At 35.3% G+C, this 27,986-nt stretch overlaps 1 protein-coding gene across 1 annotated transcript; it reads left to right on the top strand.

Annotated features, from left to right (window-relative positions):
• The first annotated feature begins 11 nt into the window (after positions 1 to 11).
• LOC127641135 (armadillo-like helical domain-containing protein 3) lies at positions 12 to 27,357 on the top strand. Its single transcript, XM_052123919.1, has 26 exons — positions 12 to 100; positions 1,399 to 1,514; positions 2,496 to 2,552; positions 2,715 to 2,861; positions 10,078 to 10,185; positions 10,268 to 10,360; positions 10,725 to 10,799; positions 10,883 to 10,969; positions 12,216 to 12,272; positions 12,393 to 12,436; positions 12,569 to 12,629; positions 12,704 to 12,750; positions 13,090 to 13,165; positions 13,288 to 13,381; positions 15,820 to 15,921; positions 17,932 to 17,990; positions 18,068 to 18,133; positions 18,491 to 18,560; positions 20,898 to 20,958; positions 21,057 to 21,145; positions 21,737 to 21,819; positions 21,963 to 22,089; positions 22,191 to 22,266; positions 24,772 to 24,850; positions 25,592 to 25,708; positions 26,050 to 27,357. Exons 2-26 carry the CDS (start codon positions 1,416 to 1,418, stop codon positions 26,140 to 26,142), a joined length of 2,067 nt encoding a protein of 688 aa, XP_051979879.1. The 5' UTR covers positions 12 to 100; positions 1,399 to 1,415; the 3' UTR covers positions 26,143 to 27,357.
• The last annotated feature ends 629 nt before the right edge of the window (positions 27,358 to 27,986 follow it).

The following is a 27,986-nucleotide window of genomic DNA, read 5'->3' as shown; positions in this document are numbered from 1 at the left end:
GATGGGCGGGGTTTCTGCCCACACCGGATGTTATTTGAACGGATTCAGTCTGGTGTTTCTTGAGGAGTAATGGAACAAATCCAGTGATTCATTTACCTTGGTATGACAATACTTTTTAATGTATTTATTTAAACCAATAAAAACTGTTTGAAACATTGAAAATTAAAATCCTGAATTCAATATTAAAAGTAAACATTAGAAGAGTTTATCTATCTATCTATCTATCTATCTATCTATCTATCTATCTATCTATCTATCTATCTATCTATCTATCTATCTATCTATATAGATTTAGATAGACATATATATTTTATGGAGCCATCAGATTAGTGTTGTTCATTTTTACCAGCATATATAAAGTCTACATTAAATAATCATTTAATAATATTAATTTTGATCAAATCTGTGTCTATTAATATATGTCTAATACAGACTGAGCTGACAAGTGTGCTCTTGAATGTCTGGGTACTGTAATATAGTTCTAGGAAGCTACACGCTAAGCTAAGTCGTCAAAAGATATGCATGAAAATGTAAACATGGGCTGCGTTTCCAAACCACTGGGGCTGGTTAGCTAGTCAGCATTTTTGGTTGCTAGGTAGGTACCTATATAGACAGCATGCTTGAGCAACATAGTCTCAAAACCAAGTGAGCTGCCTACCTACATTGCATTTTTAGGCATCATAGTTTCAATACCAAATCGAGCTGCCTACCTAGATTGCATTTTTGGGCATCATAGTATCAAAACCTAGTGAGCTGCCTACCTAGGTTGCATTTTTGGGCATCATAGTATCAAAATCTAGCAAGCTGCCTAACTTGATTGCATTTTTAAGCATCATCGTTTCAATACCAAGTGAGCTGCCTACATAGATTGCATTTGTGGGCATCATAGTATAAAAACTTAGTGAGCTGCCTAACTTGATTGCATTTTTGAGCAACATAGTATCAAAACCTAGCATGCTGCCTACCCAGATTGCATTTTTGGGCATCATAGTATCAAAACATAGTGAGCTGCCTACCTAGATTGCCTTTTTGGGAAACAGATGTGAGAGGTAAACAATGAGGCAATTCTTGCTCAGTTGGGTGTGAGATGGTATCTTTGTGAGAAAGTTTCTTTGCTGATTTTCTCAGAGATCATACATTTGCTCTTTGCCTTTCTGGGGAGTTCTGTCCTTTGAATGCAAACCACCTTGGGACCCCACCTTACACAATTATAGTCTCAAAACCTCCCTTCCAAGACAGTATTTTTGGCTATTATAGTCAAAAAACCTACGTAGACAGCATGAAAACTGTTGTGTTGTCAAAATTTACACAATCATAATATACTGAAATAACATGTAGCTAGTTATGATATTTGTTAACGTTATTGACATATTGCTGTGTATGATTCTGGGTTTTTAGATGTGCTTTTGTAAGCCATGGCTCAGACTGAGAAGAAAGCAGGTCTGCTCAGGAGAACGTCCTCTAAGAAACCACTGAAGGAGAAGGTGGTGCTCATGTATGATGAGATATTTGCGGTAAGTCATGGATATGCCTAATAGAGTGTTGTATCAAGGTAAAGGTTGGGAAAGGAGGAGGTGGGAACCGGCTGAACTGTCAAAATAATATTTAATGCAAACAAAAAAGTCACACATATGGCCGCTGCATGTGGCTCTCTCTCCCAAACTGCTCTCTCCTCTCTCTCGCTGCACTTATCCCTCTTCTTGGCTGATTAGCCCTCCTCCTCGTCACACTCCTCCTTCCTTTGCCTCAGGCTGTGGACTCCTTGAGGCCCTGGCTGCCGGCAGGCTTTCCCCCGCCCCTCTAGGGCTGGGGAGGGGAAAAAATAGGAGAGGGAAAGGTCAAAGAGACAGTGAGAGAGAGAGGAATAACCTGGTTTGCCGGTGCCCAGATACGTTTTCGCCCGGCCCTCAGCCACTCCCCAACCTCTGGTGGACGACAGCCGCTCCTCCCCGGGCAGACCGGAGCAAGTACTCCGACTCTTGGCGGATGGAACACCCTTCCGTGTTTTGCCGGCCAGTAGGGAACTCCTAAACCCCTGGCAGTGGCTCCACAGCTCCAGGCGGCCCCTCCTCCCCTCGCAGGCGGCGGCCATTCCTCCGCGTCCAAGCGGTCGGCAGCAACTCCTCCGTCCCCCGGCTGATGACCGTGGCTGCTCCTTTAGGTTGGCTGGTAATGGCGAGGACTCCACGACAGTGCATCCCTCCTCCTTACCAGGTTTCGGCACCAATTTAACAAGGTTAAGGTTGGGAAAGGTGGAGGCGGGAACCGGCTGAACCGTCAAAATCATGTTTAATGAAAACAAAAAGACACACACATGGCAGCTGCATGTAGCTCTCTCTGTCCTGAACTGCCACATTTTCTGCACGTATTCCTCTCCTCAGCTGATTAGCCTGATTGGGTGCCAGGCGTACGTAGTCACAGCCCATATTTGTGTGATATAGGATTAAATTGGATTATTTTGGTTAACGATTTGCTATCATTCTCTCTCCTCTCAGAAAGAAGACCCTACTAAGAGTAATCCTCGCTTCTGGGATGAGCTATTTTTGATGAAGGTCAGAGCACATACTGTATTACATCCTCAAATTACCACTTCTGTAATAAGTTAACTGTATCTCTCTCATAAGAAATAGGGGGAAAAACCTCCAGCAACCTGATGTTGTTTTTATAAATATGTGGATAATATTGCTGGTCTTTTTATGTGATTTATTGACCAGGTGAATCTTGAGTATCTGGAAGGAAAATTGGAGTCTCTGGACGGAGATGAAGTGGTGAAAATCAAAGAAAATATCAACAGTTTATTCCATCACTGTGTTCAAGCCCTGGGTGAAGAGCACCAGATCAAAGTAGTCAATGCACTTCAGGTAAAATAATGTGCAAAGCTCATAACCACCTACAGTTAGCTTCTCTATTATTTCCATGATGTTAGGGATGTTCTGCATGTTTTTTCAGCCGTCATTGTTCCGGAACATTGATTTGAAGCAAAAATAATGTGAAAATTGGACCAAAAAACAAAGGTATAAGAATGTGTACTTAACGTTTTTAATGAGGGAATGAACTACAATCCACGAAGCACTGCAAAAAGGGATGATATTGACGCTGACTACCACTACTGGAGTCACGTGTTTGAATCCAGGGTGTGCTGAGTAACTCCAGCCAGGTCTCTTAAGAAACCAAATTGGCCCGGTTGCTAGGGAGGGTAGATTCACATGGGGTAACCTCCTCGTGGTTACGATTAGTGGCTCTCGCTCTCAGTGGGGCATGTGGTGAGTTGTGCATGGATCGCGGAGAGTAGCATGAGCCTCCACATGCTGTGAGTCTCCGCGGTGTCATGCACAGTGAGCCACGTGATAAGATGGTCTCGGAACAGTGCACAGTGCACAGTGAGCCGCGGATTGATGGTCTCGGAAACGGAGGCAACTGAGACTAGTCCTCCGCCACCCGGATTGAGGTGAGTACAAAGACCTACTAAAGTAGTGGGAATTGGGCATTCCAAATTGGGAGAAAAGGGGATAAAAAAAATAAAATATTTCTTAAATTCAGTTTTCTGAAATTTAAGCTCATAAAAATTCTTAAATACTTTAAAAGATACAACAAAATTCTTCATTTTTATTTAAAGAGGTCTTACATTTGGGAGCGGAAAGACAGGAATTGTGATATTACCTAAACTTCAAAATTCTTCAGAGTGAAAACATGGCACTTTTGTATTTTGTCCAAGCACGCTGGGGCTTTACAGTGTTTCCAGCTGTTGCAAAGGAGTTCGCAATCATTAGGCCATATCGGAAATGTATGACAAGCGATCACTAATGATCAACAGTTGATGATGATGATATAGTGTTGATGAAATATGACAATGTTTACTCTTAATTTTTAATATTGTAATACATTGCAGATTATTGTAAGAGTGCTCATTTTATTTTCCTTATCTGTTTGAATGAGCTATTGGAAAAAGAAAACAGCGACAACCTGTTCTAATATATATATATATATATATATATATATATATATAATTAGCTAATCGCGTGGCAGTAGTGCAGTTGGCTAATTATATACCAATATTAGGTAGGTGGTTTTAATGTTGTTTTACTGATAAGCAATGTTAAGGCCATGTTGAATGTGTGCCCCTGCCTGAGTCTGTGATAAATTATTTGTTTTTTAGATTGTTTGGGTTTGTTTTGGTATAGGTATATACGGTATTCATTTTATTTGTTCATGTCTTGAAAAAGGTCTTAAGTCTTTCAATTGATTTTAAAAACTCTGCAGCAACCCTGTAATCGTTATCGGCCCTTTCCGTCACCTTAGTTCTTGATATCGGCAAAAGCCACTATTGGTCGACCTCTATTCCGTAACATTCAGCTTAAAAATTAAAACCACTTTATGTCCTAGTGAGATTATTAAACTGCTATGGCTGTGATTTAATGAGATTAATATATTTTTGATGAAAAGCAGCAGCTTCCTTCATGGTGTCCTGCCATGGACATAATGCCTGTTTAATGTTTTCCGTATATTAAAACAGAACTTGAACATGAATGGAGATGTTAACCAGTTCCAATGATACCTTTAAGTCTCTAACTGTCACTCTAGGGTTCTTTTTACCTCATTGAGCATTCTGTGGTGTCCCCTTTGAGTCATCTTGGCTGGACGGCCACTTCTAGAGAGAGTACCCACAGTACTAAATCATCTCCATTTATAGACAATTTATCTAACTGTGGACAGATTAATATTTAAGCTGTTCAAGATAACTTTGTAACCCTTTATAGATTTATGCGAAGCAAATATTGATCGTAGGGCTTCTGGGATCTCTCTTTTGCTTTTGCTTTTTTTTTTTACTATATTTTACACTGACATAAAAGAACACAAGGAATAATATTCAGTCATGTTTAAATGTACCAAGAGAACAATATGAAGAAAAAGGCACAAATCAGTCACAAAACAAAGTGCAGTCTGCCTGCTTCTTTAGAGCAAAGTACTTTAAATACCAGTACTACATTTTACACTGATGTAAATTAACACAAAGATTGATATTCAATCATATTCAAATGAACCAAAATAACAATATGAAAAGTGCAATTTATCAGTTTCTTTTAGTGCATAGTGCTTCAAGTACTAAGTTTTTAACGTTTCTGGTTTAAGAGATGCGCTGTGACATGACACTATGCTTCCACTGGCACAAAAAAATATCTCATATGGGGAACATGTTGTTGGAACACATAAGCACTTGGCTAGTTTTGCAAATTTTGGGAAATTTTTCCTCTTGGATTCTCCACCACTGACGTAACATTTGCAGTAGCTTTCCAGTTACTTCTCAATGGACTCTCTCTGGGACATAGCCCTACAAGAAGATGACGATACTGCCTCTTTAAAGAAGCTTTCCATTGACTTCTTTTTATGGGCTGGTGGCTCAGATGGAGCTTCTGCACTTGCTGTTGTAGTGGACACTACAGTGTCAGGCTCAAAATAAGTGTTAGCAAGTAAGGACTCTAACTCATCAGCAGCTTGGGATTTCACCTCCTTTATTTTGTGGTCATCGATATAAGTGTTTTAAACCTTGGATCAGTGAGGGAGCAAAGGTTCAACAGTCTGTTGGTCTCAGGATCAGAGTATTTGTCATTTGTCAAATATAGAAGTGACCATAAAGCTTTCTGAACCGACTCCAGCACCTCAAGCTCATACCAGGTAGGAACCAAATGTCTTGCCTTTTAATCAGAGGCAAGGACTTTGCTTATGGCTGGTTCTTGCTCCAGGACTCGAGCACTCATTTGTTCCCTGGACCCCCACCTGGTAGGTGACTCTGTAATTAGCTGGTGACTTAGACTGAGGTCCTTCTGGACATTGGCAAGTTCTCTTCTCCTTTTCCAACTGTGTGAGAAACTGGCCACAATTTTCTTGCAGACTGCGTTCAATGCGGGAAACCCTCAAGAAGAAACAAAATGACTCATTTTGAAACACTTACCAACAGCAAGATGAAGCGATGTCCGAAACATTGCAGCCTTGTCCACTTGTTCAGCTTAACTTCTTTGACAATATTGCTCCCATTGTCAGTTGTGATGCATGCTTGCTGCTCGCAAGTGCATCTCGTAATCCATCTGTGATGACTTCTCCTGTGTGTTCATCGGGAAAGTAAATGGTTTGCAGACAAGCGGATTTAACACCATGGAAATCTAGGCCCGCGGACGGGCCCTTAAATGTACAAAATAAAAGTATGCGATAAACAAAACAGCTGTGTGTTACATTGGTACACATGCCACATATCTTTGGAAAGCTACATTTCTTGATTTTCTATTGATATAAACCATTTTAAGATACAATCACAACAGCAGGTACAATCTATATCTTTGTCAGACCACCAACATATAAACAACCAATAACAAAATTTAGGCAACTCACCTATGATGCCTCATAGTTGTACACTGAGCCATAACTTCCCGACAAAAGCGGTGTTGTTTCATTGTCAAATGTCCAAATGATCAAATCAAGTAAAATGTTTAGTCCAAATCACAGTATTACATCAATAAATATCCACAGACTCTTGTTGCATCATTTCAAAGCACCTGGCAGCTGTGCCTAATCTTTCACATATTACCGGTAATAACTTCAGTTCAGATGTAAACATTTCCTATATCCGGTATCAAAATGGAAGCACGCACTCTGGCCTTTCGATTGACACCTCATTTGACCCAATAGGAGCTTCCATGTCCTGTCCACAGCCTTCAATACCCAACCACCATCTGTGTCGAGTGTAAGGGCATACCCACTTTCCTTTGTTTACTGATCAAACCAGTTACATTGAAGAGTGGAAATGACTGACGCATCGTATAGCCAATGAAATTCTGAAAACAGTGATATCGCGGCTTTAGTGGAACTATTAGATGGCGGCTCTGTTATTCCTGTGCGCAAAGTTTCCTCGAGTTTACCCCTGCTGTGCGCCTCCGTGCGTAAATGCATGCAGAGCTGCTTTGGAACTGTTTACACATTTGGCGATTTAAATATGGTGAAACGGACGTGAAAAACAGGATTTTCACCCCAGGATGTGATATAAGAAGGCATTCATTGTCAAAATTCTGAGTTTGGAGATGAAATTTCTGAAAACAATACAGATGATTCAGAGGCAGATGGAGAGATGAGACACGGCTCTGGACAAGTAAGTGTTTTCTTGTGTTTATAACATATATTACTGTATATTCGCATAAATAAGCTTTAGTTTGAATAATGAATACACATTTTGTAATTACCCTTTGTCCTGTGTTTCCTCAGTGAGTGTTTGAACCGTTTGTGCGTGTTTTTAGTTCATTGTTTGTTTCAGATCTATTGACATGCTATATAGATGTTTTGTATATTTACTGTAAATATATATATATATATATATATATATATATATATATATATATATAGTAAATAAATCAATAAATATAAGTTGAAAATAAGAATATATGTTGTGTTTGAGAGTCTATTTGTTACAATGCGGGGAGGTGGGGAGGTGTAGGGCCATCTATTTGTTACAGTGCTGAATTCATGGGGGAGGTGTAGGCCCATCTCTTTGTTCCATAGTACATTGGCAAAGTATACAGTATTTACAGTAAATATACATACAATAATACATTTTTACACACTCGAAAAGAAAAACTAATATATATATATATATATATATATATATAGAATACAGAAAAGATGGAGAAGTTGTGTCTAGCTTTGTAAATTACATTTATTTATTATCCCCCACTCAGCAAGCGGCCACATAAAGTGGAGCAGCAGGACAGCACCTCATCAAGAGAGGAGGGCTTTCAGAGAGACACTTGCTGAGGAGCATGGCAGAGTTGGGGTCTCAATCCACAGCCAGACCCGTATCTCCTGCTCCACGAAGAGCACATCACAGGCTGTTGCACATCACCAAATCTTGCACCGCTGGTCGTCTGAAGTGCAGGCAGTGTCATGCAAAGACACCAGTGAAGTACTCTCCTGTGTTGTGCCTATGTGCTTTGTACACAAATGTGACTGCTACAATGACTGGCATGTTGCTAGAAACATGTACAATTTTATAATGGTTTGTAAATACTTTATGTAAAAATTAATGTAAATAGTTTGTTGTGTATTTTTTATATAAACAAATTGTCCACCATAGCACTAGTTTTGACTCTTTTATATGCACAACATTTAGTTTCAAGAAGGAAAAGGCACTCTAATGTGTTTATGCATCAGTTACTCTGTGTCAGCAAAACTAATAGTGGATCTGGATATGGAATATGATAGCTCTAAGTGTCATCTTTCATTAGAGACCACAATTATGACTGTACGTTGAAGCGTTCAAAAGTTGCAGCCTTTTTGTCCTAGGTTTCCAAAGTGACCTTTTGGAGTATCCAAAAGGCACTTTTGTAAAACACCTGGGTGTACCCTTAGAAAAACATGTGTAAAATATTCATTTTTTTATGATATTGTTATAACATTTGAACCTGGACTAGGTAAGGATTCATGCTGTGATCCCATTGTGTTCTCAAGCTAATAGCTACAAGTTACAGTCATCTGCAGGCATCTGTATGCAAAAAAAAATTTCAGGCGGAAAAAGAAAATTCTATTTCATTGTGTTCAAACTTCTATTACTCAAAATCAGTAGCACTTACAGTAATTCTGACTGCTGGAGAAAAAACTTCAGAGTGTCCCCTTTCAAATGTGACCAAAACCATGCATGTACTCCAAACGGTTCAAGAACAGCTTTAAATTTACTTTGGGTATGCCTTGATTAGGCGTTTTAGGCTAATTTTACAGGATTGGGAAGAGGTTAAACTCCCAGAAATCAATGAAATATATAGTTGGACTGAGGGTTTGCATGTTCGGCTCGTCCACAGGTTGGAAGTGGTTGCGAATTGTGTTATCCAAGATAACTTTGGGACAGCTGTTTCATGAACTTTAAAATACAGTTTCTGGAGCGCTTCCTGAGCAGAGTATCTACGACACAGCATTATTTTGGGGGCCGATTGTCTTTAGCAGCCGCTTGAACTAGATTTTTTCCACAGTACTGACCGGTATCATATCTTTGGCTTTGTGAAACGTAACCGCCAATGTAATTTCTTCCCTCTTCTTACTATTATTTTTGCATATGGCACACCACAGGAGAATGATTCAACCAGCTAATATAACATCGCTAATATTCGATCTGTCGTCCAGCCTTGCCTCCAATCTTGTTTCATTAATTGGATGCCAGGTTTGCCAACTCCTGACAAATGTTTTAGCGTTATTAGCCGAGGGGTTCACTAACTTTTTCCACAGCACTATAAGTGCTTAATGGGATATGTTCAAACAGTTATAATATTCTATGTCTTTATTGTGTGTTGTTAGCTTAAGCACATTGTGCTTTGTCTACAGTATACTTATGACTCAAATGAGATCCATATATTGGCTCTATAACTCTACTCTCTCCTCATCACCAATAGCTAGTGTGTAGTGAGCGTACTGGCGCACTATGACTGCCATCGCATCATCCAGGTAGATGCTGCACACTGGTAGAGGTTGAGGAGAGTCCAAAATTCACTGTGGAAAGCACTTTTAGTGTAGCGTGTTACATAAATGCAACATTCATTCAAGATGTGATCACATTTTATGACCAATTATTGCAGAAAACCAGCTAATTCTAAAGGGTTCACATACTTATTCTTGCCACTGTATGTTGAAAATGTATTGTTCTATTTTCATTTGACTAAAGCTTTTATGAATTGATTTACATAAACACCATTTTGATGATAAAATCGAAATGAACTGTTGATATGGAATTCAGAAAAAAATAAAACAAAAAAATCAGGTTTCGCCGACTACTGAAAAGTAAGTATTGGTACTTGTTCTCAAAAATTGTATCGGGACATCCCTAATTGCGAATGACACAATCAAATTCAAAACAACAGAAACGTAACAAACTATTCATTTAAAGTTGATTAGAAGTATAGAAACTATATATTTGATTAAGTTTATTGCAAAATATTTGGTCATATACAAATACATATAAGTAGTTTGTGCCTGTAGGGAGACTGACTTGATTGAAAATAATGTCACAATGCAACAAACTGAACCAAGACTTGTGCTCTGTTTCTTTAGACTCTGTGTGCACTGTTTCGAGGAGTTCACCAAAAAAACAAATCCGCCACAGGTTTTGACATCATCAACATGCTGATGGGCTTCGACAAAGCTGAACTCAGAATGAAGGTCAGTCATGTGTCGGCACACACGATCATGATGGTTCTATTGTATAGAAGTTTAAGTTCCATTGAAATTGTTCTGTGTTTAGGAGCTGATGGAGAGTCTGGATAGTCTGTTGTGTGGTGATGGATCGGAGAGTCTGAAGAGTTTATGTTTGAAGCTGCTGCTGTGTCTGGTCACTGTAAGATCAACACGTTCATTTCTGCATCATGTCATACTTCTTTTGCATGAACATCTGAGCACTTTTTTTTTACATGAACAACATTCTGGCATTTCGGATGTGATGCAAATTTCCACAATGGAAGTCTATGGGGCAAGACTTTGCAAGTAGTCCTACCTCTAAAATTACGATTTAGACCGCTTTACACCTCAAATTACAGACATTGATATATGGGGGAATTACAGAAGCACTTGTACATTGTTGCTTTTAAACCTTGGAATGCCTTGCCCCATAGACTTCAATTTTAGTGTAAACACCATTTTATTTGTGTTTAAAAACTCAGGAACGTTTTCTGATGTGGTTAAATTGTGTCTTTGTTTTTTAGGTGACAGATAATATCAGTCAGAATACCATACTGGAGTATGTGATGATCAACAGTATATTTGAGGCCATTCTACAGGTCAGATTGTCATCGTGTGAATTACTTTGGGCTCAATTTTACTGTATTATAATGTCATGTATATTATAACTTTTTTTGTGTAGATAATGTCTGATGTGTCCAGTCGAGCGCAGCATGGTTATGATTCTGTGGTCCTTTTAGCCCTCCTGGTCAACTACAGGAAGTATGAGGTAAGAGAGTGCCGGTGTGTTAGTAGAAAGTGTCGGGTAAGTTACTAAAAAAATTATCTGCTACAAACTACTAAGGACTTCTCTAAAATTGTAATCTAATTACTTAATCAAATAGTAATCACCTTACTGATTACTTTACTTTTAAGTTTGTTTCTTGTACTTTTCACATAATTGTTTTTTTTTTCCAATGAATGAATTCAAAATAATATTTTTCTATAACGCAAACAGGTGCATTTAAATATTATTTTAGAAATATGTGCAACCCAATCAGTGTATCCCAAATTAATTCATCTATCCATCCATTAGTCTCTTTTTCTTTCTTTTTATCCGTCCATCCATCCTTTTATCTATCTATCTGTCTGTCTGTCTGTCTGTCTGTGTCTATCTATCTATCTGTCTATCATCTCTTTTTATCCTTCCTTCTATCCATCCATCCAACCATTAGTCTCTTTCTCTTTTTCTTTCTTTCTTTTTATCCTCCCTTCCTTCCCTATCTATCCATCCATCCATCCATTTTTATCAATTCATCTATCTATCTATCTATCTATTAGTCTCCTTCTCTATTCCTTTATTTTTATGCATCCACCCATCCTTTTATCTATCTATCTTTTTATCCTTCTCTCTATATATTAGTCTCTTTCTCTTTTTCTTTCTTTTTATCTATCTGTCTATCTATCTCTTTCTATCAATCTATCATCTCTTTTTATCCTTCCCTCTATCCATTCCATTAGTCTCTTTTTCTTTCTTTCTTTTCTTTCTTTTTATCCTCCCTTCCTTCCCTATCCATCCATTTTTTTCAATTCATCTATCTATCTATCTATCTATCTATCTATCTATCTATTAGTCTCTTTCTTTTCTTTCTTTTTATCATCCATCAATTATTTTATCGATCTAGCTTTTTATCCTTCCTTCTATCCATCCATCATCCATCCATTAGTCTCTTTCTCTTTTTCTTTCTTTTTAATCATCCATCATTATCTATTCTCTTTCTTTTCTTTCCTTTCTTTTTTCTGTTTTCTTTCTAAGTAACTGTAATCTGATTACAAATATGTAAAATGTAATATGTTACACTACTTTTTTAACTAAAGTAATTAGATAACAGTAGCTAATTACCTTGAAAACAACATACACCCAACACTGGTAGAGACTTTATTTTCTATATATTTTAATATCACTCTTGAATATTAAATATCTGAAGCATTGATTGTAATATTTCTGTAAAACGTATTATATCTGTTATCTGCAGTCTGTGAATCCTTACATTGTGAAACTGTCAATAGTGGATGACGAGCCCACTCTAGATGTAAGTGAATAGGCAGAAGTCTTTAAATTCGAATTTAATTTAAATTAATTTAAATAGTTAATTAATTTTCATGTTTTGAGACACTTTCATGTGGAGGTTTAATGTTTCATCTTTTTATAGGGCATGGGAATGGTCATCCACCATGCACTTACAAAGTACAATAGGTAAAGTGTGATTTGTGTCGTATTGTTTTTAAGAAACACATTTTAAAGAACAGATTTAAAGAAATAGTTGTGATAATATTTGTATTTTTGGGCGAACCAGTCCTTTTAATGTCTTTCTTTTTATTTTCACAGGCAGTATAAAGACAAAGAGGAGGAAAACCAGGGAGGGTTTTTCTCCACTTTTACCAGCATGGTATGAACTTGTCTGCTTTAATATAGCATTTTGAAATGTAAATGTCTGTATTATAATTCTGCTTTCGTCCACAGGTGGGCAGCATGTTTATTGCTGATGCAGACGAAAAACTCTCAGTGCAGTAAGTCAAATGTAGAAACATGTTCATTTTTATCAAAATAAACTCCTGGGACATGAAATTGCCTGTATATATAAATGACAATTTGAAATGTTATATAAATCGACTAATTGTTTTGCTATTAACAAGACTGTGTGAAGATTTAGATTTTGTAAATGACACAATTGGGAAGTGACACTTCTGTTAATTTGTCAAACTGATGCAGATGATCTGGCCAAATATCATCAGCCTGACTGATATATTGCTTTACCACTACATTTTAGCAGTGGGTTAATAATGGAGTTTTGTTGAAATCAATCCATGTATTTGGCAAATGTGTCTGATGACTTGAGTGTCCTTTAGGACTAATGAAGCCATCCTGCTCGCTCTGTATGAGGCCGTACACCTCAACAGAAACTTCATCACTGTTCTTGCACAGGTCAGCCCTGCAAAATATTTTCTGTTCCCATTATTGTATGATTGCGTGATCCCAAACATACATTATGTACATTATGTTACTTTTCTTATGTTTCTAATGTTAACTTTTCTTCTTTAACACAGAGCCATCCAGATATTGACATGACAGCAACACCCGTTATGCCTGTCCCAGCCTCTCCTACAACTCCACTAGGCACTACACCACCCTCTCTGGACAGTGGGTTGTTTTAGATCTTCAGTAAACATTAGATTCTTTAACTGCTTAAAGAATATAGCACACAACTCATGTTGACTACTTTTTATGGTGCTTTTTTGTATTTTTCTGTAGCATGTAAATTTCACTTTAGCTTGGATTTTTTCATCCTTACTTAGTTAAATAAAAAAAAAACTGCACTAAAAGTATTAAATGGCAGTAGGGAGGTATTTTAGGCATTTTTGGAATAAATAAATGAGCTTTTTAGACAGCTGTTGTTCAGCAATTAGTGTTATACACTTGAGCCAGCACCTCTCTTTCATACATTCACTCCACTCTTACATTTGTATTTAAATAAGTCATTTTATAATTCTTTCTGCATCGTTCCCTACCTAAAACTTGAAATCCAGTAGCTGTATGAAATATTAAACCCATTCCCATGCTGGATGTGGAGTGCTCTCATGCATGAATGTGCCAATAGTGCTCTACAAACGTGACGTCATCATCTATGTGTATGTCATCATCTATGGTGTAAAGATTGCAAGTCTAACTTGTAAGTGTAGATTACGGTCTTAAATCATGTTATAAATACTAACTAGTGTGCGTAATTTGATGGTATAGTTTACTATTAAAGGGGGATTTTCAAAGTGTGCATCCATGCATGCTTTTTAGACTGAATATTGCTAATAACTCCTTGCCCAACAGAAGAATGACTTTTATTTTCATACTAACTTTTCAACTGAAGATTTTATAACTGTAGTGTTTTGTCTTCCTACATATATAATAGTATGTATTTTACACCTGTTAAGTGTATATACTTTTGGATGAATCTCACAAAAACATTTCCAGATCACATTACACACCAAAATCAAAAGAAAAGAAAATTAGACTTTTTTATGTTTCTATATTTTTTGAAAAATGAAAAGAAAATGCCTTTTTTGTTTTAAAAATATTGTGGCATTTATGATATTATTACATTTATATTAAAGTGATTATATTATTGTCATGACAACAATGCGCATTTTCCCCCCAAAATCTCATTACCGTCATGCATCTGAATGTTTTACTTGGAAGTATTTTTGTAGTTGTCTTTATCATTGGTATTTAATGGTGATTCTCATTAGATTGACATTAATGTAAAAAAAGTACGTAAAAAAATTGTTATGTAAAATGTAATGTAAATAAATACTGAAATTTTTTTCAATCAGCATATATATGACATTATAACAAATACTGCCATAATGTATAAATAGCAGTGCTGTCAGTTGATGACATTTTTTAATCGCATAATTTTTGTAGTTAATCGCAGTTGATGGCAGATTTTTAAAATGCTGAAATCTGACACAATATATATTTTTTCCCTGTCAAAATGCATTTATTTCAGACTTAGTTAAGAAAACAAACAATATATAACAATATAATGCTTAATTAACATTTTCCAAACAAAGCCTTCCACAGTATAAAGATAGAAATGCACTAAAATATCACCAATTCAAGTAATATTAAACGTTTCTCAAAGTCTAAGTGGGAGTTTGACTCATTGAAAGAACTAGTTTCCCCACATTGGTTTCATATTCATTTCAATAGGCATTAAATCTCTTAAACTCTCATCCTCCACAATATTAATATGGCGGCAGACTGTGGCTATCCACTCTGTTAGCAACTGTGAAGCCGTGTTCATGATTCACGTCAGGTTGCTTTGAACTCCACATGAAAAGCGCTTGCAGACAAAAACATCTATGATGCGTTAATTGCGATTTACAAAAAATGTACGCGTTAAACTTTTTACTTAATCACATGTTAATGCGTTAATTTTGACAGCTCTAATAAATATTTATTTAATTGATATAATAAACAGTATTGTTGTTTTTTTCATCGCATTACAGTAATTAATTCGTTTATTTTTTGTATTACTGTAAAGGACATTAAAGCGGGCGTCAAGTTCCTTTCTTTCTTTTGATGACATGCTTGGTGAGTTTCATTATGAGTTCATATAGCACGGTAAATTCTGATTTTCTGATGAAAAATCGCAAATGTGGGCGGTAGTGTCATCATGAAACAAAGTGTCATTATGATCCTTATGACCCAAAGAATCATGATTTCTGGACAAATTATTCAAAGTTATGAGCAAAAATATAAATGTAATCTTAACCAGTAGGTGGTCACCAAACTTAGCATGTATGCTGAGATCATGGTTGTAATGATGCATACAAAGCAGGGCCAGAACTAGGATGCAATCTTTGGTGGAGCACTTGTCTGATTGGGGGGGCAACGTTGATCACTTCACTGTCAGTCAGGGCGGGGCCATCAAAAGTTTCTGGGATGGCTCAAGGCAAATCTAGGGGGCACAGACCCAGCCATGATACCAAGTTTTGTTTCAATAGGAAAAAGCATTTCTGAGATACAGCCTGATACAGATTCATTCTCAGAAACTATTCAACACTCATTGGTTCTCTCCACAGTGATGAATAATCCTGAGCTTCCTCTGGACCCGAACTTGCAGACGAGTAATCTTCTTATAACCTTCCTCAAATATTCCTCCATCATCATGCAGGACACCAAAGGCAAGACATCTCTGTTTATCTACTTACTGTGGCTCTGTTCCATAACCACCTTCTCTCTCTCTACTTCCCTACATAGGCAACTATATTCTCAAGTGGCAACCTAACTGAAATGGAACTTCAAAACATGACTGATTTGGAACACTTTAGATTGACGGCAAATCCTTGCATCATACAAATAGCACTCCTAATGCGAAGCTGAAGGGAGATTCGACTTGCAAATTATTTAAATGAAGTTTGCCGTTAGCATGATGCTAAGCTAACTATAATCTAATAAGCATAAAATCAAATGCATTGCGCACACATATCTGTTACAATAATAACTTTTTAATTAGATTAAATATATTTGGGTCAATGACGTGTTTATTTTTTTGTTCGGCTCTGTGATACATTCAAAATACATAAAAAATGCTATTCACGCAAAACAATTACTTTTATACATCTCTGCTGTAATAAACATGTTTTCAATTTCTGAGTTCAAAATCATTTTAATCTGCCTGCACTAATCTCAGAACAGCTTGAAATGCACTTTATTTTAATTCTAATTTAATAAAATCCTCTGAAAGCAACATTTACCAATTTTGGATTCATCCATTGATTCTCAGTGTAATAAATCACCCTATTGTCCACATACGTGGTCATTATGTTTAACAACATACCATTTCGCAATAAATCAATTAAATTCTTAAAATGGCAGATCGAATGAAACTACAGACTGTACTCTTTTCACTTAAACAGGTTTTAATGTAAAAACATAATGAGCTTTTTTCCAGATGTAGTTTTGTTCAGCTGAGATCAGCGCCATGTTGTTTTGTCACATGACTCAGTGTGTCAAAAGTTTTACCCTTTAATGGCGGCCTACACTCTCCTGATCTGAGATCAGTTGTTTTAAATTAAATCATGCTTAGCCTATAGCAAAGCCAAAACGTAATGTGGACGTGGAATCTCAGGAGGTTAACCCTTTAAGCTCAGATGGGAGCTTAAAATATAATTATCAAAATGTTAATAACTACAGCATTGACCAACATGAAATAGATTTTGTTTGAAAGCTTAGATGCTGTACTTTCCTATGCATGCAAATATTATGACCAAAACTGAACAAGTGCTTTGAAATATTCAGACAAATCGAAGTGTTCTAGTTTTATAAAAGAATTACATATTATAGCAATCCGTAAAAATATCAAACTCCTCAAATATCCATGTGACATATGTTGGTAGAAATCTCTCAAAGAGTAAAATACAAACTATTTGTTTTACTCGCAGGCAAAAATATAGTGAGTAATAGCTAAGTATATGTCTTTTACAATTATGTTGGTGTTGCTTATATGCCGCTTTTTCTCTTATAACTTCACAAAATATAAACGGAATTTAAAATAACACATACCATTATTTAGAGGAGGGGATTATCTTTCAAACGAACCCACACACAAGGTAATCGGATGCAAAGATCCTTAAATAATCCACATAAAGCACAATGTTGAATATGGCCACCAAGAGATGGCGACAAGTAAATAACACAGACTCAATGATGACTCAAATGGCACAGAATGAAACTCATTCTGTGAAATCTCATGACTAATATCATGTCTGCATGCTATGCAAACCTTTAGTTATTGTTGTGTTTGCATGTGTAGTTTTTTATGTACAATTATTATGTTTTATTTATTTGGAGAGTCTTTTGAAAACAAGGAGGCGTTTCTGGACACTAGGATACACTATTTTTGTAATGCTATAACTTTTGATTGCTTTGTTGTATTGACACAACATTTCTCATCTACAGCTGACATGAATGGGAACAAAACAGAAGCAGTTTTTCAGAGCCTTGAATTTTGGTTATGCCACTGAAACAGGAAAACTTTAAAAACACCTTCACTTAAAGGGTTAAAATGCTGCCACGTTGGCAGCTCACTATGTTTTGGAACAGATCAGTGATTTCTACTCTCTTTTTTTTTTTTTTTTTTACTACATTGACCACTTTTAATCTTAGCATATATTTTTCTTCAATGTTTTCAGATGAGCACAGACTCAACAGTGCCCGACTGTGCCTCATCATTCTGACCTGCATAGCCGAGGTAATGCATTTTTACTGCTTTTTCTAATTGTTCCGTTAGTTCCCTCCTTTGACGTTTGTCCTCTCGCTGTTAAACAGGATCAATATGCCGATGCCTTTCTTCACGATGATAACATGAACTTCAGAGTCAACTTGCACAGAATGGTAAGAATCTATGCTCAGACGTGAACGTGGTAGGGAACTACATGCCTGTGCATATGCTGTAACCGAAAAATACAAAATCCACTATTGCATTTCCACGAATTCCAAAATAGAGAAGAAAAGAAACGGATGCATTATGGCAGTCAGAAGAGAGAAAGATGCCAAATTTACTGTCACTCTCTCTGCCGCATTGCGACAGTGTTTGACTCGTTCTATTTTTCATTTTGAGTTAATGCCATGGTAATATAACACAAATAATAATGTTTTATATTAAATAATTGAGCAATTGCTTAGAAAAGAAAAAGAAAGATCAGTTTGCATGGTTTCACTGGTGTCTTATTGACGTCACATGTTTTTCAGCCCATGCGACATCGCAAGAAAGCTGCAGATAAGAGCATCCCCTCTCGACCTTTAGTGTGTGCAGTGCTGGGTAAGTTAAAAATTTCATTACAACTTAATCATCCTTGTGAATGTAAGATTGTCGATAAATGGATGTATTTTTTATGGATAGTCCAGTGTTTCCCACAGGATTTTGTGAGAATGTGGTGGGTGGACCTCTCTCTAAGGGGGGTCTAGGGGCATGCTCCCCTTTAAGAAAATGTTGTTCATTTTAAAGTTAAATGCAACAGTCTGGTGCACTTTGAGAGCAAAATTAAGAGGCTAGATTTACGAAGAATGTTGTGCTCTTGTAAACAATTTTGTGCTCTAGTAGTAATTTAATCATAAATAGTGATGACACGGGGGAAAAAGTGACATCCACAAAGCATGGTGAACGAGACAGTTTAACTCAGTTCATGAATGGTCAAAACAAAAAATCGACTTGAGCGTGCATTTGAGGAAGGGCTCAACATTAAGCATTGTCATGTGCTAATCCAGAATTAGTCATTCACTTGTCAGAGTAAAAAGTCACTTTTCCGGAGACAAAAAATGACATATAAGTTACATGCTCAAGTAACATGTCAAAGTTTATGTTGTATATGTTTCTAAAATTTTGACAGATGCCCAACCTAATAGTGTATCTATGCAATCAGCTCAATTCTCTGCGACAGAAATGTAAACTGCACTGCCTAGAGGAGGAGACTATTGTCATAGTCAGATGGATACTAAAGTATCGATACGTCCGATGCTGATGTGGTATCATGAATATTGATTATTAATGGGAATTTTTTTTAACTAGTTATCTCATTATTAAGATAACATGAATATTACTGCATCTCATAAGCTTCAAAGTGGAAAATAATAATTATATTAGCGAATTGTTGCATGACACCTGAACTATTTTTCTTCCGCTCATCTTGACGTGCAGAAATGCTAAAATACACCAGCAGACAGACAGCGCTCTTTCAGTCATAGCGCTCGTTCAAAGAGGGAGCAGTGTTTTCCTGAGATAATGACCGAAAAACAGCATCTGGAGTCATTCACATTAAGTAATGACAAATCTAGACATGACATGTATTATAATGGAATTTTGTGACCATTTTTACAGGTTTATTTAAATTCAGATTTGTTAAAACATTGATAATGATCTTTAATTCTCGTTAATAAATAATGATACCCTTATGAAAACTACCCATGGATTTACTGTAGTAATATTGTATTAACCACAACTGTAGTAACCATGTTTTTTATTTTTGTTTTTATTTTTTTGGCAGTAACCATGTTTTTGCTACAGCATTACTGTAGTATCCATATTGTAATTTGGTTTTAGTAATGGTAACCATATAATAATATCTATGGTTAATTTTGTGGTTTTATATGTTGCTTATACTTACTAATTTTTAAAAGGTAAACAAAGCAGCCTAATATTTTCCCAGTTTAGGCCCATAAATATATATAAAAAATTAAGTAATAATTTAAGTTACAAATTTTATCTAAAGAATTTGTAAAAAAAAAAACAATTATTAGAGGGATCTTTTTATTGATATCGGTGATACAGGCATAAAAGTGCTTGGGATCGTAGCGAAAAGAAAATAAGTGGTATCGCCCATGATCCCTATGACACAGTAGACAGCAGCATGTCTATTAGCTTACATTTATACTTACAAGTCAGACATTTTAAAACAAATCTGCTTTGTTCTCCAGTGTTTACGTTCACTTTAGACATAACTCTCTGTGTTTACATGAGTGCCTCACCAAGACTGGTGGAATTTTGAAATGTATTTGACCGTTCAGGTGCATTAGCACGTGCATTTTCAGCATACACACATATACCACTTGTCAATCAAACCGGTGCAGATGTTACTAGATCGCTAGGGAATTGTAAAATGATGCACCTTGGATTACTTTCAACAGCAGAATAAAAATATTAACTTTCTAATAAGTGACACAGGCATAGGCTATCACAAATATAGCTGGTTATTTTTTCGTTATTGACGTTTTAATCCGTCTGCTTGACCGGTTGGGCAAGTCAAATAATTTTTCACTTGCCCTTTCAAAAATCCACTTGTCGAGGACAAGCGTTAATGTCAAGCCCTGTGAGCAATCAAAGAAATGAAGCAAAAGTGGTTACCTTTGTTGAACTGGCTCCTCAGATGCTGAAAATAGTTACGATGTGTGTGTGAGCATGTGCGCGTACAGCAGGGGGAGTGGGGAGGGGCTGACTTACTGGGATTAATGCTTTGCCGAAGAGATCTTTTATGTTATTATGAAAAGTGTGAAAATATTTTCAGTTTGTGGCAGGACGAATGAGATGGCCCACCACAGTCTAGGTAATTAATGGGAAACCCTGTATTCACATAAAATGCTTAACCTGTATTTGTCTTTGCAGATCTGATGGTAGAGTTCATCATCACTCATATGATGAAGGAATTTCCCATAGATCTCTACATGTGAGCTTCCATCTAATATTCAGTTTGAAGCACTGTTGTAATGCTTAGATTAATTAGGGACACTATTAGGATAAATATATTGATTCATTTACTTGTAGGCGCTGTGTTCAGATTATTCACAAACTGATCTGCTACCAGAAGAAGTGCAGAGTTAGACTGCATTATACCTGGACAGAACTCTGGGCAGGTATGACACTTACTTGAAAGTCATCTTAAAATCTATTCTGTTCTATTCCGTTCCATTCTGTTTTAGTTTTGTGCTCCTTTCTGTTCTTATGTGTTTTTCTATTCTATTTTGCACTTTTTTATTTTATTCTATTTCTGTTCAATAGTTTCTATCCTATGTTATATGCCGTTCTGTAATGTTCCATTCTGTTCTATTGTATTTTGTTCTGTTCTATTTCGTTTTTTCATTATGTTTGTTCGGTTTTATTCTGTTCTACTATATGCTATTCTGTTCTACTATATGCTGTTCTGTTCTGTCCTATTCTATTCCATTGTATAATTTTTTAGTTTGATTTTATTCTGGTCTGTTTTGTTCCCTTCTGTTCGATTGTATTATATTTAGTTTAATTAATTTCTGTTCTAGTCAATTTCATTCTATTCTGGTCTATTCTGTTTTATAATGTTAATGCAGTTCTTTGTTTTCTGCAACCCCCAAAATGGATCTCATAATCACCATATAAATCTCAGCATGGAGTCACAGGTCAAAAGAGTGATTTTTGTTGTGTGAAGAAATCTGCTTCATCAGATGGCTTTGTTGATTGTTTTTCTCTAGCGCTCATTAACCTTCTAAAGTTCTTGCTGTCTAATGAGACCAGCCTTCTGGCAAAACACAATATCTTCCAGCTGGCACTTCAGGTAAAACCCCAAACACACACTGTGAGAGGCAGTTTTTGTCTAGTGTTTTAGGTACTTGGGGCACATTTACATTCCTGTTAGTCCACTTCCTCATGTTACTTGGCCTTCTCTTATTTTCCTAACATATTCTCATTTATTCGTAGGTTGTGAACCTCTTTAACATGTTCATCACATTTGGAGACACATTTCTGCCCACCCCCAGTAGTTATGATGAGCTTTATTATGAGATTATTCGCATGCATCAGGTGTTTGATAACCTCTACTGCATGGGTGAGTTACCTGACTATACTACTTCAGTCCTGCTGTGAATATATTTACATATGTGTTAACTTAATTACTCAAGCATTAACCTGATCTTGATGATATCACAGTGCTGAGGGTCTCAACCAACACAGGCCAGTGGAAGGAGCCTGCAAATAAAGTTACTCATGCTCTCATCAATGTTAGGTAAAAAGAACTCTCATCTGTATTCATAACATTTATATGTAACATATCTTGCCATATAAATGAGGGGACCAACAAGAAGTTATTATATAAACTCTGAATATATCGTTATAAATTGGAATGTATAATTGTAAATCTAAATATTAAGTATGAATTGGAATATATAATTATAAATAGGAATATATAGTTGAACATTGCAGTGTGTAGTTGCACGTCCTGAATTAAATATTTAATAGATAACCTGAATATATAGAATGAGCCTGAATAAATGGTTATAAATCTGAATATATAGTTATAATGCTAAATATATATTTATAAATCTGACTGTATAGAAAAATATGAATATATACTAATAATTTCTGTATACATTCTGAATATAGTGTAATTATAAATCAAACTATAAAGTTGAACATTTCGATGTGTAGTTACAGGTCCATAATTAAATATTTAATATATAACATGAATATATGAATATAATCTGAATATATTTTTAGAAATCTGAAAATATAATTAAGTTGAATATAGATTTACTAATCCTAAACATGCAGCATTTTTGTAAATCTGAATAAATAATAATTTAAAATCTGGTTATATCGTGGAAAAATGTAAATGTATACCAATAAGAGTAAATTATTCTATAAAACCTGAATATATAAATATATATCAGAATGTATAATTGTAAATCTGAATAAATATTAAATGGTAAATCCTTAAATTAATATTTAATTATCTCAATATATAGTTAGAAATATTAATATATAATAAGAAATCTGAATAAATAGATAATAGTATATATTTAAATTAATATTTAATATATTATCTGAATATATAGTTAGAAATCTGATTGTATAATTGTAAATCTGAATATTAAGTTAGAATTTGAATATATAATTAGAAATGGAATAAATAGTTAATAGTAAGTACTTAAATTAATATTTAATGTATAAACATGAATATTTAGTTAGAAATCAGATTTTATAATTGATAAATTGAAAATATGTATTAATCCTAAAATATATATAATTTTAAATCTGAATGAATAATTATGAACCTGATTGTATAGGCCTAGTGTAGAAATACGAAAATATATATTAATAACAGGAAATTGTTATATAAAATCTGAATTTCTAATTATAAATCTGAATATATTATTTTAAATCTAAATATTTAGTTTGAATCTAAATATTTAATATATAACATGAATATATAATTGTAATCTGCATATAATAATTTAAAATATAATTGTTGAGTGGAATATATATGGTTATTAATCCTGAATATAGTCCTGTATAGTTGTAAATATGAATTATTAATAATTATAAACCTGATTATTTAGGCTACTGAAAGAAATATGAATACTAATAAACCTGAGATACAGATAAATACATAAAGTAAATCTTTAATATATTCTTCTAATATGTGCATACCAGTAGGGGTGGGAATCTTAAAGGAATTTAATGATTCTGGTTCTGATTCCACTGAACGATTCTTTTGGTACTTTTGTGGAAGAAATATTTGGAAATAAGAAATGCAATTCTTATTGCATTTACTGCCATCAGCAGCCTGTTGCCAAATGATGAGACTATTTCTAATTGAATACAATTATTGGAAAAGGCAGGTTTGCAATCTTTGTTAGAGTCATACGTGCAAACCAATAATTAATCCTAAACATATATGAAATACAAATTCTAAACAAACCAAAAAAATGTGATAACATTTGTATTATAAACTATATTTTACATAAAAATTCCAATAATTACAACGAAACTCACTTGTATCTTTAACTGCACATTGTCATATGAACAAGAAGTGAGTAACTGTACTGCCTGATTGAAGTCTCACAAGTACAACATTAAATAAACACAGTAACCATTTCAGAGACTGTGCTATGAAGTCTCATGTTGTAATTCATGCTCGTGAGACAGTTCTTATTTCATTTAAAGTTGGACATTCGTAATTTATGCATTGGTAACAGATTAATTCACTAACTGCACTAACAGTGTTCCATTTGCAACAGCAAAAACTTGCATGTGCAAGAAATCAGAACCAAAAATCTAATGCTTTTTTATTTAAAAAAACAAAATGGTGCCGGTTCTGAACAAGAACTGGTTTTCGATTCCCAACCCTACATACCGATTATAGATATTAAGTCTTGTGTGCAAAGCCGTTGAAGGTGGACAGTGGATAAATTGTAAGGTAATGCAGAAGCGTTCTCCAGGCTTTCAGAGATCTCACCATGTGTTTGTGCTACACAAAAGAAGTTGAGTGCATTATGTAAAGCATACATAATTCAAAGGATTACAGCAGAATACTGAGTATTTAGAAGAACAGCACGTTAGTTAACCTTTTTGTAATATAAACTTTTTCTGCTCTTTTTGAAAAAATCTACGTATGATAACACAGTAACTATCAAATTTCCTATCTGTCTTCAGTACTGGCCTGTAACAGCGTTACACACAGTTGTGTTTGAAATATATTTAATTTTTTTCTTTATTTTTGTTCTTTCAGAGCAATTATTAATCACTTCAACCCTAAGATTGAGTCCTATGCTGCTGTGAACCATATATCCCAGCTTTCAGAAGATCAGGTAACTGAATGTGTTTGCCTTCAATGAAATATTGTTGTCGAGAAGTAACACATTCTTAAAAAGAGAATTAAAGTGTCATATCAGCAACCTTAAATGGGTTTCTGCAAGAAACTTTAGGGAAATGACGACTCATCGTGTTGAGTGGTAAATCAAAGGCGGATTGTAGCAGATATTTCATACACTTCACCAGAGAAAACAAACTTCTAGAAATCAATCCATTTTAAAGATTACTGTTCACAAATAGTCCTCAAACAACTTATCACTACGGGGTATCTATAAAGTAACTTAATGCAACCAATAAAAGTATTCCCGAACCAGTACATTTCCAAAATCTTAAAAAGATAATCCCATTCTACCATATCAAATGCTTTTTCGCATTAAGTGAAATGGCAGCGACCGGAGTCTGATCATTAGCCACTGACCACATGATATTGATGAAATGCCTAATATTATCAGAAGAGCTATGACCCCGCTATATAAGTATCTTTTAACGTCTCCAGAGTTTTGAATTTTTCCATTTTGAATTCAGTTATGGATCAGGGTGTATTGAATCTCACTCGTTTATGACACAAAAAGCAAAACTAGCAAAGTGCACATGAGACGTTTGTCTTTCTTGTCTCACAGACATCATATATCACTTCATGATTCTTTTACATTTCTTGTAAAAGTAATAAGTGTAAACTTATTATACATGCTCGGGTCCACATAGTTTACATATGTTGTTTTTGTCATTCCTCGTAGGTGCTGGAAGTGGTACGGTCAAACTACGACACGCTAACTTTAAAGTTGCAAGATGGTCTAGATCAATTTGAGCGTTACTCTGAGCAGCCCAAAGAGGCCGCCTTCTTCAAGGAGCTGGTAAAGGGCAATGATTAATGGAATGCTTTTATCAAGACTTTTAGTTAATCAATTTATTTAAACAATTTATTCAATTAATTGTGCTGCCATAGAGCATAGTTTCCATCCATCTTTCCTTTCATACTTGCTTAACTGTGAGCTATGTTCTTCAACTGAATTCACTCTGCCCTTATATAACTCAAAGCTGTGTTAAATTTGAATGAGAAGCGAGTTTACGTCTGCACACACACCTGCTTCACACGCTTCTATTTTCATGGTGGCAATAGTGGGGAAATTAACATATTTTTGAGATGCAGCAATGCCCGATGTTTAGATAAATGTTTTTGTTTAATCTTTTCCAGGTGCGCTCCATCAGTCTGAATGTGAGAAAGAACGTGTCTCTAAATACTGTGAGTCAGGACGTCCTGCTGAAGGAATTCTCCTCTATATCCTGAAAGAACAGGAACTCTCATCTGTGTATAGAACTCTTCCATACTGACACATCTGCATAATGCCCCACACATCTGAGACTTTTCAATGTTAAACAGACTTCACAGTGGACTATACTGGATTTGATCCACAGGCTGTATTATAGAGCAAGTATGTGTGTGATTTCAGAACAGACTTGTATTCTCTCAACAAAGCAATCAGCCAAACTTTGCAAAATGATTGTGTAAAGAATTTTGATTTTGACTACCCAGTATTTCTTTTTCCTGTCTTTTTCCTTTTCTTGATGGCCTGGTGCTTTTTCTGTTGATTTATACTGTATGCCATGTTCTCACTGCCTTAGTATCAAGCTGATGAGACCCAATATGCACATGAAAGTTTATCACAAATTCACAAAGAAATGTCTACCCTATTTAACACAAAATCAATAGGAAGAAATAAGTAAATATGTTTTGCATAAAGAAAATGAATCCTATTTCAGAACCATAAAGATTTTTAGAATTTTGGCATGATTTTCATACGGCAAAGCAAAAAGATTATTATATATATATATATATATATATATATATATATATATCATCATTGGTATATAGTAATGATAGTAATCGTCCTTTCCAGATGTCCAGACACCATTTTTGAAAATGAATATCAGCATATATTAAATTGAGTACTACAAATACTACCATGATGTTACTTTGTTTCTTTATGCACAATAGAATATCTTATTTATTCCTATTTATTTTGTAGAGAAACATGACCTGAAGATTTATTAACAGCTTTTGTGAGATTAACCTTTGTGAATGCACTAATGTTAAAAACTGATGTCTCTTGATATTTTCTTTTCCTCTCAGTATTTCCCAGTATTGCCAGAAGTTTCAGTACATTAACATGAAAGCATTGTACAGGGTTGTAGTGGACAAAGTAGACTGTATATTAAGTGCAAACTAAAATTTATTTGACACAAAATGAAGCCTCATTTGTAAGAGATCCCACTGTCTATGCTGGTTTAAATTTTTGTTCGGGTTTGTAATTTGAGCATTACAAAATCCAAACCAGATCTACTAATTAGTCAGTTTAAACCAGCACATGGAGAATAACTGAATAAACAAAAATGGTTCAAAGACATTCTTAGTAAACTCTTGCTGGCTTTAGTTCTAGATGAGTATCTGGCTTCCTTTGCTTTAGTATTCTTATGAGTATTTCCTAATTAAATCTTATTTTGAACAACACACACCGTGTTGGCCAGTTTCTTTAAATTCCAGTGTTTAATTAGTGCTATTTGCATCACTATTATCTTTGCTCATATTTAGGTTTAGGATAGGGCTAGGCTAGGGATTTGAACAAAAAAGTATGAAACGTCATGGAAATGAATAATAGCTCAAATCTTGCGGCGTGTTGAGAAGTACTTTATGAAGTATGTTAAGTAATTCTCATGTAGGTACCAAGTCATGGGATGCATGCAGAGCCCAGCCATAAATCTTGAAAAACCAACAAATATTGATGAAAGAATGGTGTCTCATTACTAACCTTTAATGTACTGGGTCGATTGGAGTTTGATCAAATGTGGGTGCAATTTCAAAATGTGCATACAAATTGTTGGATGAAAACCCACCTACTGAGGATTTAAAATGGATAAATATGATGGGTTTCCATCCAATTAATTTTATGCACATTTTGAAAGTGCACATAAGAAATCCTGAATGGAAACCCTTATATGCGACTAAAAATTAAAATGCGCATAATGGTGCTGGAAACAGTTATTTGTAAAACAATTATGTGTTATGAATGTGGGATATTTTGATGTGACTAGCCCACCTAAAAGTCTGACATTGGCACACAATTCATTTAACAT

Source organism: Xyrauchen texanus, chromosome 50 (assembly GCF_025860055.1).
Source record: "Xyrauchen texanus isolate HMW12.3.18 chromosome 50, RBS_HiC_50CHRs, whole genome shotgun sequence".
NCBI lineage: Eukaryota > Metazoa > Chordata > Actinopteri > Cypriniformes > Catostomidae > Xyrauchen > Xyrauchen texanus.
The sequence above is the reverse complement of the archived record's forward strand: the minus strand, read 5'-3'. Positions and strand labels throughout refer to the sequence as shown.

Bases quoted from the DNA above. Each gene is read 5' to 3' on its own strand.
- LOC127641135 (XM_052123919.1), top strand. From the start codon at position 1,416: ATGGCTCAGACTGAGAAGAAAGCAGGTCTGCTCAGGAGAACGTCCTCT. The intron at 10,186-10,267 runs GTCAGTCATGTG...TTCTGTGTTTAG, and splicing joins AAGCTGAACTCAGAATGAAG to GAGCTGATGGAGAGTCTGGA. The intron at 13,382-15,819 runs GTGGGTTGTTTT...TTCTCTCCACAG, and splicing joins TACACCACCCTCTCTGGACA to TGATGAATAATCCTGAGCTT.